This window comes from Stylophora pistillata, chromosome 6 (genome assembly GCF_964205215.1).
Source record: "Stylophora pistillata chromosome 6, jaStyPist1.2, whole genome shotgun sequence".
NCBI lineage: Eukaryota > Metazoa > Cnidaria > Anthozoa > Scleractinia > Pocilloporidae > Stylophora > Stylophora pistillata.
Window position 1 is genome coordinate 12,759,362 of NC_142524.1, and position 12,817 is coordinate 12,772,178.

The following is a 12,817-nucleotide window of genomic DNA, read 5'->3' on the forward strand; positions in this document are numbered from 1 at the left end:
TAAAATTGAAAGAAATAAAAAATGTTTACCTTTAATACCTTAGCTGCAGTGAAAATTCAATTTACGGTTTCTACAAATTTCTTGAAATTTCTCTTTTTTTTTTTTTTTTCCTTTTCGGGCAATAATGCTGTTTAATTGCGGCATTCAAAACGCACACCGCCAGTGATGCAAAAACGAATACACGACTAAAAAGAAACCTATTTGGAATACAATCAGAGGTGGCGGTTATAGAGGTAAGATGGGAAGGAATTTCAAAATTGGTCTTTTCGATGTTTTCGAGCTTTTAATGATCGTGGGCTCCTTCATCAGAACTCAGCCAAAAATAAAGAGGTGGAGCCGGAGCGACCATCTTTCATAATTCATGTTGACTTTTCACCTGCTTCTTTCAAGGCAATTCAAATGTGCTCAACGCAATTCCTCTCTGAAAACGTACGAAACTGTGGTCAATTCTATGCACTTTATTAAGAGACAACGAGTTTCGACACCCAGCTGTTCGGCGATCTCCTTTCTTTGTTTCTGATCCCTACGGATTTTTGCTATGATATTAATTGTTTTGTCTGTGATCGCTACTCCAGAGACAATTATAAAATTGTTTTGTTTGTCGTCACTACTCAGAGATATTTAAAAGACGCAGCGCGACATATCTCCTCCTACGACTATTAAAAAAAGGTGAAACCTTTTATCTCAGCTTTTGAGACACTTCTCTTGATAGTTAGAACAAACATTGGAGAGGTAATTTTACTGTCGCAAGCTAAATTCCTCTTTGCAAACGAATGAAGATACTATGGTCAACTTGTGAGACAACAAAATTTGAAATCAAACTACCTGTATATCTAATTTCTCAATGTAAGACAACTTTAATACAACAGGAGGATATTAGCGACCTTCTTCGTTTGCTTCTGGTCTGCAACGATTCTTATTATAAGATTTTTAATAGTTTTCTTTGTGTCTAGAGATATTGAAAAGACCTGACTCGACACATCTCTTCACGCGGCAATTAAAAGGAGGTTGCAACTCACTATCTCAGCTATAGAGACACTGCTGTTGAAAAGCGGAATAAACATCGGAAAATCAAAAGAGGAAAGAAAAGGTAGGCTGAGATAATTCCTTTTTGGACGGCCATATCTATAAGTATGGATGTATTAGTAATTTAAATAAAAGCATTCTAAAGTTGGCGTGTTAGCGTTCTATGCAAGCCAAATAAATGGTAAATAAAAATGTTCGTTTTCTCTAGGACTTCAACAACAAGCAAAAAGCTTCAGCTCACACCAAACCAACAAATCAAACGAAGAAATATTTATTTGAAAGTTCATTTCGCAGTTTGCCTAAGAACAAGTAAAGTGATTTTACTGAAACGCCAAGTGTACGCTTGAGCTGAATTGACTCCAGTCTTTCACAAAAGGCACACTTATTCCTAAACTATTATGAATTTTCCTTCGATGGCTGGTTTCTACACTGAAGAAATCATGTGCAAATTGAGTTGCTTTGGAAGAAATAGTACATCACCGATTCGTTTTACATCTAAGTCTAAATTTGAAAAACTCCGGACGTTTGTTCATGCCACATTTGCTCGTTTGAAAATCTTCTACGTAACATGACTTCGTATCAGAGATATCCATGTTGTTTAGGCAACTTTCTAGGACAAAATAGGTGGAAAAAAAGTTGACAGAAAAAGTTAGTCTTTGTGTGTGGGACTTTGCACTGACATCTAAAGCAAGGTTTCGTAACGTTGTTTTAGATCAAACTGTCATTTGATTATCAGCGTAAGGCTAGTGCAGTAAATAAATTGAAAACCGGACGGGTCTAACATTCAATATCCTCCGTCTGAGCAAACTGATAGATTCATTACAGGGTAAAAACTTTGTTTTACTAAAATGTAGGGGATGACTATAAACGTGCTCTCGGTTTTTCTCTATATTCTATTCACAATCTATTGGTTTCTCCAGTTTACTTCGGCGTCACATCCTTAGGTGAGTTTATCCGAAGATCTGTCCTAGAGATAGGTTTCCACGGGGGTTTGATGATTTGGAAGTTTTCAGGTCTAAAATAGAATATTGAAATATCTGACAATAATTAAGCATTTCGATTTTAAGATCTTACTAGGGAACGCCCTCGATAAATTTTTTCCCAAAGATTGGCTGTCTACTACAGCGGCTTCGATGTACAATCCAAATTTATTAAGAAAGAAAAAAATGCCAGTGTTTTTCGGGCAGATATTAAAATATTGACATACTTGTAAAATCTTACTGTGCGCGGCTACCGACCCTAATATCCTCTTCTAATTCGGAAGAAGTTTAAACATTTGCTAGCTGTGACTGAAATAAATAAAGATTTTCTAGAGCGTTGAATGAAAAGCATTTAGTCAGCTAAGCGTTGGGAGCCTCTCTACTCGTAGCTCTGAGCCATAATTAGTTTGGTTGACTAATCAATTATTTTTATCAAAGATGTCCACTGACATGGGTCTTCACTTATTATCATTTTTTTTTGTTTCAGTTTCAGTTGACTCCGCCCAGTCTCCATATGGGCATCGTCCTCTATCTCCAAGTGGCACTGTTTGCAACACACCTGACTCTCTTCGCTATGGCAAAGATAGATGTAAATCGGCAAGATTTTAACTTTGTTATCGATGATGATGTCGTTTATAACCACATTCTTGAGGGTCAAGTGTTTCAAAGATTGACAGTTTCTAGGCCCCCCCAGTGTCACGTGAAGTGCAAAGATAACTGCCTGTGTGTATCCTTGAACTATTTCCCTCAGTCCAAAGAAAGTAATTGTGAGCTTAACGATGCTAACAAATACACGGAGCCAGCGGCAATGAAATGGAGAGATGGAGGAAATTATTATGATTTGGTGAGAAGCTACACAGTGAAGGTGAGAAAAAACTGTTTATCTATACATATTTCGGTGCGTTGATTGCCAAGTAACAGCTCAGACATTTATATAATTTACCCTTTGACTTGTTCCTCATTCACTCAATTTTTTCTTAGGTATGTGCGTTGACTAAATTCAGTCAGCCTTATGATAATTAACAATTATTAGCCGAAGGCGAGGTGAATATCGGCCAATAATCCCCGAGACTTCGTCTCGAGGATTATCCGACAATATTCACCGAACTTGAGGCAAATAATTGTTTTAGTATAATTTCAGAGCTGAACAACAGAGAAATTTCTAAAATCATAACATTTTAGTAACATTTATTAACATTTTATTTTAACATTTTATATAAACCGCGTGGAGCGGTTTATATAGCGTCATATAAGGAACCGCTCGACCGATCAGATTGCTGGAAACTCTTTGCTCAGCTCTAAAATTATAGTAACGATAAATAATAATGATTAGAACTATTTTATATAGCACAAAATGTATAAGTGTAAAATCAAATGCCTTTCACGAATAATGAAACTTGACGTTAATGATGACAGCTAACTAAAATTGCTATAAAGTTACAAATAAATAAATATTAATAAAACCTAATGATTCTCTTAAGAGGGTAAAAAACGCTACATTGCTATATGAAACAAACTTAAAGCTTGACTGAAAAAATAAGTTTTAAGGTTACGCTTCAAACTAGACATGGAGTAAAGATCAGTGCTGTTAAAAGTATAAAAAAAAACACATAGACTGATAAAATATTAAATATTCCTTTAGGGTGGAGACAGATACATCCCGGGAAAGCACCAGTGCATCAACAGATGCTGCAGCCCCAATCCTTGTCTCAACGGAGGAGTATGTCAGGAGATTTGCGTCACTCATAGCGTCCGGTTTTCCTGTGGCTGTCCTAACAAATATACTGGTCAGCGATGTGAAAAGATTAAACCGAATAGTTGTAAGGACATCGCAAAATACGGTGCTTCCACTTCAGGAAAGTACGAGATCTTTGATTCAAACAATGAACCCTTTTCTGTCTACTGTGACTTCAAGTCTGAACCAGGCTTTGTATGGACAATGATACAATCGTTTTCCTTGGCTAAAAGAAAGACCTTCGTGTATAAAGGGTTCAATAAAAACGTTGAGTTTGCTATTGAAAAGGGGAAATGGATTTGGAAAAAGTACCGACTATCCTTATTACAAATGCAGTCTCTTGCTGATCATTCTACACATCTCAGAGCAACTTGCAACTTTCCTACAGATGCTCTGCAATATGTAGACTACGCACGTGCAAAGCTGGCAGATCGCGACATTTTTGGTAACTGGACCAGATGTCAGATGTATGAATATGTTAACATCCGAGGAAACAATTGTTCTAATTGTACCGCCCTGACAAGACTGGGCGTAAAGGCACATTGGCACATAAAGAGTTACGAAAGCAAAGAACAAGGATGTGCATTTGATGGAAAACCAGGTGGAATCAAAGACGAAAACAATTTCGGACAGTATCTTGATAAACAAACGAATCCAAATCACCGCTGCTCGTCATCAGATACTTCTACAACGCAGCATTGGTTTGGAGCTAAATATGATGTATAAATTTCTATGGATTTATTTCCTTCTTCAGAAAAGGCAAGCCGGTCAACCCATGTAAGAAACCATTGGAGCAAGGCTATGAACTAACTTTGACGTCATGGAACTTCAAGTGAGTTGCACCTGTGGTGTTGAACTTGAATGTTTAAATCTTTCAGATATTAACACTGACACTTTATCGCTGAGGAATGTAAACGTACACGAGAGCTACGTTATATGCAACTTACGATATCTTTTTTCCATGCTATCAACGTTGAATTTTGTGTCTTTAGGCGGTCTCCCTGTGAGCACTTTAATTTTTAGCCGATATCAGGGGGAAAAACTATGTACCATAAATTTTAAAGTTTTAAAATGTAAGCGTGAAAGATGTTCTCGTCTCAGGTATTGTTGTGATTACAAACAACCCAATTGATCTACCCTCCCCTCTCCTCCCCCCAAAAAAAAGAAAAGAGAGAAAATGGATGTGAGGCCGCTCAATGTCTGATGGGTGTGTCAGGAGATTTGTGACACTCACAGGTTTACCAGAACCTTTCCTGAAAAGTGAAATAGTCAAAAGTTTAAAGACATTTAAAAACGGCATCCTTCCCTTTGTTTAGCTACACTGTCCAAGTCATTCAACCATTTTCTCTTTGCTGATAATTGAAAATTAATTTCGTCTTATTCAGTTTGATTATTAATAAATCAAGCTCTAAGTTTTGTTTTATTGGTTTCCCTGTAATTAATCAGCTCAGTGACGCAAAAGGTTTTGAGATCTCTCTTTACTTTCAAAACGTGATCTAATTACATTTACTGCGTGGCAGCATGATCTTGAGATCTCTCCTAAGTGGTAAATATGTATAAAATAAAGCTTTGTTTAATGTCTATGCGTGAGGGAATCGATTTATAACCGCAAGAAGACCTCAGCAGCCGTTGTTTCTAGTGGACTAATGCATTTAATTGCTTTAGTAGAGTCATTACTTACTTTTCTGCTCTGGACTTTCAAAAACATTCTTAAATGTCACGACTAGTTACTTGATTTCTGTAGTCAATAGCAAGCATTGCCGCAATGAACATCGGCTATTTACACAATATTTTGATAAGGAAGGCTTAGTTTGGTCATGGTGCGGTCATCAGAATCAGTAAGGTATAATGTGGTGTGCGAAAAGGTGTTCACTTTTAATATCGAAGCTTTATCGATCATGTTTACACTAACACTGATTTCAACAATACAAACCGAAATAAAAATGCACTTTTACTGTTGAGCTGATTTAATCTTTTGTCTATCCCATGCTATAGCTTTTAAGTGAATCATTTTATATTCAGTTTAGGGGCTTAAGAATAACTTATCATTTGGATGCTTTAAACTAAGATTTTGGGGAAAATATGACAACGGTCTTGAGACTCAATATAACAGAAAAAAATACTAACTTAAGTTTAGACAGAAATTAAGACATTACAAAAACGGAGCTTTTCGAAAACGCTGACGCCTCTATTTATTGTATATCTTTCAACCCTTTTTATAATAAAGTTCGGATATAACGTGCGGTGTCATTGGTTGAAAGGCCGTGCTCTATCAGAGTATAGAACATGGAGTTGAAGCTGTCACGCCATCTGCCAATTTCTAACATGGCGGACCAGATCCCGAATTTTTCTCTCGGGTTTTTATTCGACCCAGAAGTCCTCTACGACCTAGAAGACGAAAGAGAAAACTTCGTCTCGAAACAGAAAACTTCTTCTCGTGTTTCTCCCTACACTTCTCTTGTGCTCTAGCCGCTTCCTGCGTGCTTTACTACCGGACTAGAGCACAGTCAAGGCTTCTTTATTTGTTAATGATCAATATCTGTCTTCTCCATACTGTTCTCTTTATATTTCCAACGGCACTGACAAGGAGAAATTGTTTGAAATCTAAGGAATCTTGAGTCAGTGACGATCCCTTCCTTCATTCTCATGAATTTTATGTTTGATTTATCAATGAAACTGTAGGGACAAATTAGATGCTAGTCACTCTTACAGGTTGAAGGGTTAAATATCTAGTGGGATAATTGGGAGGGTCTCAATGAGTTTATGGATTTTACAGCTAACGGTTAAAATTCTGGCCATATTACGACTGATGGTTACAAGAAAAAATATTGCGACTAACGGTTGAAATTCGTAAATTTTAATAGCTAACGGCTTTCTTTTGGCCGTATTATATTAAGACTGACGGTTAAACCCATTGACACCCTCCAATTGCACATATTGCAACTAACGGTTGAAATTTGTAAATTTTTATGGCTAACGGCTTTCTTTTGGCCGTATTATATTAAGACTAACGGTTAACCCCATTGACACCCTCCAATTGCACATATTGCAACTAACGGTTGAAATTTGTAAATTTTTATAGCTAACGGCTTTCTTTTGGCCGTATTATATTAAGACTAACGGTTAAACCCATTGACACCCTCCAATTGCACATATTGCAACTAACGGTTGAAATTTGTAAATTTTTATGGCTAACGGCTTTCTTTTGGCCGTATTATATTAAGACTAACGGTTAACCCCATTGACACCCTCCAATTGCACATATTGCAACTAACGGTTGAAATTTGTAAATTTTTATAGCTAACGGCTTTCTTTTGGCCGTATTATATTAAGACTAACGGTTAACCCCATTGGGATCCTCACATTGCACATATTCATCGCAGCTATGCTGTCAAGGGTTTCTACCATTAGTCCTCGTAAACCGGATACTAATCAGTGGCGGATCCAGGGGGAGGGTCCGGGGCTCCGGGCCCCCGCTATCAGACCTGACGCTTACAACTTTGAGACTGAAATTCTTGCATCCATAGGCTCGTATATCACTTTTTAACTGACTGATTTTTTAAATTAATGAATCCAAGTAAACGGTAAGCAGCCAAGGAATTATAACGTGCAACCGCGACTGGTGGGAGGGGGTGTGGGGGGTGTGGGAGAGAAGTAATTTGCCTCAAAAGAGTCCAACAGTCCTTTCTGAACCAAAGTTTGGAACCCCCTATCAAAAATTCCTGGATCCGCTCCTGCTAATGCTAAACACATCCCTTTTCAGAGCAAAGACGACGGATTCAAATTTCTCCGTCATGATATTGAAACCTCCACAGTTTCCAGGAAATAGTCTCTGTGGACTAACTGTATTTAAGTACTTCTTTAGGATCACTGGTTACTTTATAACATTGCGGTTGTTTTCAAAACGTTTCCAAAACGTCATGAATATAAGAAATAAAGTAATTATATCAGTTGCAGGTGTTTTTCAAGAGGAGCGCTAATGTACTATAAACCTTATTTAGGATTGATTGACCAAGCGTGAGGTAAAGAGGATTGGGTATTGGCCGAGTTAGAGGCTAACATTAAAGGAATTCATATAAAGTGAAAGTATTTCACTTGACTCATTATAAGAATCGAGAATGACTCGTTTATTTTCAGAGCCGGGAAAGAAAGCCAGCTGTGTTTGTAACACAATAAACCCAAGAGGATCGTTTGACGAGGATGTTTTCTTTGTTCTGACTGTCTTTTGTGTCGCTTTTTGCGACTTCTTCGCCAACATTGTCAAAAAGGTAAGAGCTTTGTAAGTTCACTCCACGCAGTTTTTCCTTTCCAAAAAGCTCTAATACAACAAACTAAATTCACGAAAATGACTGTTTAATGTGTAATAATAAAAACAAAGGAGATTCCTCGTTAATTATTGAAAATCAACATCATCCTCTCTAACCCGAACCCTCGTAACCTCGAACAATTTTTCGCTTTTCTTGGGATTCTGCGTTGGCAGGGTTCTATTATTTTTTCTTCAATTCTTTAAGTAGGTGATCGGTTTTATATAATCATATTCGTCGTGAAACGTTCTTAGCAATCGTTCTCAACTGGTGCTTCTCATTTTTGCTAGGTTTTTTCTTGTTTTTATTTCTTGGGCATCCTTCATGCCTCAATTAACTTCCTCATAGAGAGCGGTAGGTAATTTCTAATAAGGATTAAAACATGTTCATCTTCTCTTTATTTGGGTAAAGTGAAAAATTATTGAACTTCGATACGCCGCCACTCTGGTGATTAAACACGAAGGCGCGCTATATAAGGAAGTCTTCCCTGGGAAGACCTAGGCTCATTTGTCACTCACCGTTGACGTGCGCGGGTCAAATTTAAAACGGCGGCCGATTTGAACACTCGAAAGGTAAGGTATACGAGAATTGCTGTGCCTTTCCTGTCTTTACTTGCCCTAGAATTGAAGTATCTTCATCTAACACCAAGTAATACTTCACAGATTAGAATTTTATTAGACGAAAGTTTAATCGAGGAGCTGAACGGTTGGCTTACCGTGAACAACGGGGAGATCGTTCGAGTAGAGAAACCACGAAAGAAAAAATCAACGCCAGGTAAGTTGGCTCTTCAACGAATCATATTTACAACAAGATTACAAACTGATATTATTCCACTATTCGCAATGTATATGCCAATGTAATGTCAAGTCCGATCCGAGGGGGTATTGTATAATGCTGTCAGACCGTGATACATAAATAATCAATGTGCTGTTTCCAATGATCGGGAACTCGCAAAACGGATAAATATTTCAAGGCCATATTTTGGGTCATACTTTTTCATCTAAATTGTATGCCCTTTTCTGCTAGCTACAAAATCTTATGGGCTTTATAGTTTGCCGAAACATATTTTTATCCGCCATTTGCAACGTTCTCGAACGATGTCCTTACAGCGCTTTACCAGTTCAAAACAGGTTATGTTCTCATGCATCATTCTAATTTTGCTTTCTTTGACAGTTTCCGAAGACAAGGAAGCCACGGAAAATGCAGCGACCACATGTGTCGAGCTGCAGCACGAGCTCATTAGTCAAGAGATCGACAATAGACGTTTTTATACAATTCTAAACCGCCACGGTTTATAGCGCGATCTTATTTACATAGCCAGGAAGGAAGCATTGGGATGTTTGAAAGGTCATGCCAGTCTGTGTTGTGGAAGATCTTCGGAAACGGTGGCCAAATCCTGATGGAGTGCCCTACTGTGCTCACCGTCGTTCATAAAATCAGCATTACAATACTCCATCAGCACTTCCCTCCAAAATAGTATACATTTCTTTGTATAGTGACAATAAGGTACAATAGAAGCTATATTGTTTCACAATACACTGTATGCCCTAATTCTGAACTCCACTATGCAATATCTTGAGGGATTGATCAGCATTTTCCATGTTCTTCTTCCACTGCTTGTACCTTAGGTTGTGATCCTACTAGGAGAAAAAAAAGGAATTGGGTTGTAGTTTATTTCCTCTCAATAAAGATTATACACAGATGCTATTTATAATAATTGTCATTGATTCGCAAAGATTTCTGAGCATATGAATCCAAAATGATGTCATCATTCAAGAGAATTAAATGAGCATCATCAACTGAAAAAAGGAGTCATTTCAACAGAAAATGGAAAAGCAACTGAAATAATACTTTGCCTTGAACCATCCTTGATCATCAATAAACTCATTCCAAGACCAAAGCTACATCATCTCTGAAAGGAAAGCAAACAAGTAGTAGCCTTATATCGTGACACTTTAAGAGCTTTTGCAAACAACCTAGAAGCTGCCAAATACACACTAGGCAAGGCATACGGCAAAGCCTACAAGCATCGTCACTATTTTATACATGTAAATACAAGTACTGTCTTGAATAAAAGAGATGCAAATGTGAAAGAGACACTAATTTCAAATGAATTCAGTCTTGATAATAAGTTGTGATTGATCATGACCATAGATAGATTACAACAATAACAACTTTATCAGTGAGGAAAACAATGTCAATGTGTTGTAAATTGTAAAGTGCACTCAATGCATGACATGACACGAGTGAATGATTTAGTACTTTTTTTGATCAACAAACACCAAAAGTCTTGTTTATGTTTGATGCCTTTAGATAATTAAATAACATGCTGGTAACAGATTAAATAAATTATTACAAAACTGAAGAGCACCACACAGTCATTGACATATGAACTTTTATAAATACTTACCATGCCAGGTGTCAAAGGAATTCTTGATGCCTCTTTGCTCAAACCAATCTTTCAATGGTCTGACACAGTCATGGGCCACCTCTGTTAAGTTGTATGCTAAAAGCAGGGGTATGTTTGATATGTTATGGCTTTTAGTAAGACAGGAATCCCACATCATAACAGCCAAAATGGAGAAACAGAGCTATCGATTTATTAAAAATGCTGCACGGGGGGGGGGGGGGGCAAAAATCACAAAGACGACTGATTAGATGATAGAAGTGGAAACAGGCTTTCAGTAAAGTGAGGCACAAGTTATCAAATTCATGGGGCTTAGCATTTGGTTGGAATTGCTTACCTCATAGAAATAGCTGTCACTGTAGAATGCAGTCATGCCTGGCATCTGTTATCATACACTGAAAGAGTAATTAGAATAAAAAATGAATGGAAGGAAACTGAGCCTTGAAGGTAACTTGAATAAAGGTACAAAATGACCTAGCACTGCATAAGGTGTTATTTCAAATTTTGCCCACTGCAAATAACTTCAACAACACTGAACACACACAACGAACAAATAGCTGGTTGCAGGTCAACTTACATCCCCACTTGCAATATAGCCTTGCATAGCTTTAACTTCTGCCCTTGCAACAGCCATTGTCTTGTTGCACAATTCCTGAACTACAGACCTATATCCAAATCCCTGGTCTTTATATACTGCCAAACAAAATGATACAGCCCAATAAGCTGCAATGTACAGTAAAAGCTAGATTTAAATCATGATATATATCTTGTTAACCAAGTGCGAGGGCCGTAATGGGAGAATATCGGCCCGAGGTCTTGACAGTATGGACTGAGTGCAGGGAGGTCCGTACAAAAAAAAGAGCGAGGGCCGATATTCTCCTAGTACAGTCCTGAGCAAGCTTGGTTAATAAGAGATTTATCATACGACTGAAGAAAGCTTTTTCACAAGTGCAGGATCATTCAGGACAATGCCCGGTCCAATACTTAGAGAATATTGGACTGGCAATAGAGCATTTTGATTGGTTGATTTTAGATACTGGCCTTCTGGCTGCCGAGTCTTGTAATAAAGTTTATTACAGACTTCACAACACTGCTGTTAAAACACAGGGAGGATCACATCCTAGAAATAGTAAAGATAGTGTACAACAGTGTATACGTTAAAAACCACATACTTGTGTCTATTGTTTTGTCCATCTCACAGCCAATACCAGCGGCCTCAGTAAAACCATGATACTGAGTTTCAGTAAGTCCAGTACATGTGACTGCAGGAACCATTCTGCAAATATATATTTTCTTAGTATCACTCACCTGAGCATACAGATTTATTACAAGAAACAAAACATGGGAGAACAGAATGGAAAGCCATAATTTACATAATCGAAGAGGATATATTTGCACATGTAAACTCATCATATATATATGTGACAAACTTTCCTGGGATATTTTTCTTCGATAATGCTTACTTGCAAAGTAGGTCATGTACATATTATACTTACCTAACATTGGCGTGGTACTTCGCAGGGTGTCCCAAAACTCCAAAACTGAGCCAAGTAACTGAGTCATTACACACAGGGAACTTCAATCTTACAAACGTGCCCTTGACTTGAAAAAGTGGCTGTAGCCTATTTGTAATCTTCGCCACAAAACTCACAAAATCATTGGATTCTCGGCCATTCGAGCACATCAGTCTTGGTGATGGATGAAGAGCCACTATCCACAGGTGATGAACAAATCATTTCAAAATACGAGAGAAGTCTTTCCATTAAATCAGTATTTTGCGTCTGTCTACCTATACCCAGAGCCGATTTAGCGTTGCTTATCCTCTGTGTGATAGCTTCCAAACGACTTTGCTGATCCTTTTTTACTTCAATTGTCAGACTGAAAATGGGTTTCGTTCCGCTGGATCTCGCCGTTCATTTGCACGTTTGTTGATTTTTGTACGTTTCTTTTTATCTGGAGGGGGAAAGCTGTCCATTTTCCGAGTCGAATCGTAGAATAACCTCAACAAAAGGTCTCACACTTAAAGAAATTCTCTCAAACAACTCCGATCTTACGAAGCGAAGTGACGATTATTTCGTTCGCGTTACCGCTCGATCGGGCCTGGAATATATCGCACATTGGCGCATAAATTCACTGAAACACTGCTTGCCACGGTACCAGTGAAATGAAGACTCACAATAGACAAAGATAGCCCCACGGATAGCCTGTTGGGTAGGGGAGGCTCAAAATGGCGGGCAATTTGAATTTGACAGTAACAACGCAAGTTTTTTACACGAAACGAGGAAATATTGTACTCCAAACAAAACTTCTCACAGAAAAATAACTCTATTGATATTTTGCGACCGTTTCTGGGTATGTTTTATTG

General features: G+C 37.9%; 2 protein-coding genes and 1 pseudogene across 6 annotated transcripts; 2 read left to right on the forward strand and 1 right to left on the reverse strand.

Moving 5' to 3' along the window:
- Nucleotides 1-125: 125 nt before the first annotated feature.
- LOC111342696 (uncharacterized) lies at nucleotides 126-5,700 on the forward strand. Of its 4 annotated transcripts, none has more exons than XM_088725762.1 (4): nucleotides 126-233; nucleotides 954-1,090; nucleotides 2,494-2,871; nucleotides 3,649-5,700. In XM_088725762.1, the coding sequence occupies exons 3-4, from the start codon at nucleotides 2,521-2,523 to the stop codon at nucleotides 4,465-4,467; spliced, it is 1,170 nt and encodes a 389-aa protein (XP_088581888.1). In that variant the 5' UTR covers nucleotides 126-233; nucleotides 954-1,090; nucleotides 2,494-2,520; the 3' UTR covers nucleotides 4,468-5,700. The 4 variants fall into 4 exon arrangements, with proteins under 4 accessions (XP_088581888.1, XP_088581887.1, XP_088581889.1 ...); XM_088725761.1 differs by lacking the exon at nucleotides 126-233 and adding an exon at nucleotides 455-732; XM_088725763.1 differs by lacking the exon at nucleotides 126-233 and adding an exon at nucleotides 455-669.
- Nucleotides 5,701-8,590: 2,890 nt separating this feature from the next.
- On the forward strand, nucleotides 8,591-9,762 carry LOC148728307 (uncharacterized; annotated as a pseudogene). Its single transcript, XR_016002400.1, has 3 exons — nucleotides 8,591-8,617; nucleotides 8,708-8,819; nucleotides 9,219-9,762. The product of XR_016002400.1 is annotated as an uncharacterized LOC148728307 (transcript).
- LOC148728308 (uncharacterized) lies at nucleotides 8,701-12,494 on the reverse strand. The gene is made up of 7 exons (XM_088725724.1): nucleotides 11,949-12,494; nucleotides 11,625-11,728; nucleotides 11,030-11,175; nucleotides 10,790-10,847; nucleotides 10,456-10,551; nucleotides 9,902-9,957; nucleotides 8,701-9,682 (listed from the first exon to the last, which is right to left on the reverse strand). Exons 1-4 carry the CDS (start codon nucleotides 12,134-12,136, stop codon nucleotides 10,806-10,808), a joined length of 480 nt encoding a protein of 159 aa, XP_088581850.1. The 5' UTR covers nucleotides 12,137-12,494; the 3' UTR covers nucleotides 8,701-9,682; nucleotides 9,902-9,957; nucleotides 10,456-10,551; nucleotides 10,790-10,805.
- Between the last annotated feature and the right edge of the window lie 323 nt (nucleotides 12,495-12,817).

Coding starts and splice junctions, on each gene's coding strand:
- LOC148728308 (XM_088725724.1), bottom strand. CDS start 12,136: ATGTGCTCGAATGGCCGAGAATCCAATGATTTTGTGAGTTTTGTGGCG. Junction 11,729..11,948: donor AAGTACCACGCCAATGTTAG/GTAAGTATAATA, acceptor ATATATTTGCAG/AATGGTTCCTGCAGTCACAT. Junction 10,848..11,029: donor GCTATATTGCAAGTGGGGAT/GTAAGTTGACCT, acceptor TTACTCTTTCAG/TGTATGATAACAGATGCCAG.
- LOC111342696 (XM_088725762.1), top strand. CDS start 2,521: ATGGGCATCGTCCTCTATCTCCAAGTGGCACTGTTTGCAACACACCTG. Junction 2,872..3,648: donor TGAGAAGCTACACAGTGAAG/GTGAGAAAAAAC, acceptor ATATTCCTTTAG/GGTGGAGACAGATACATCCC.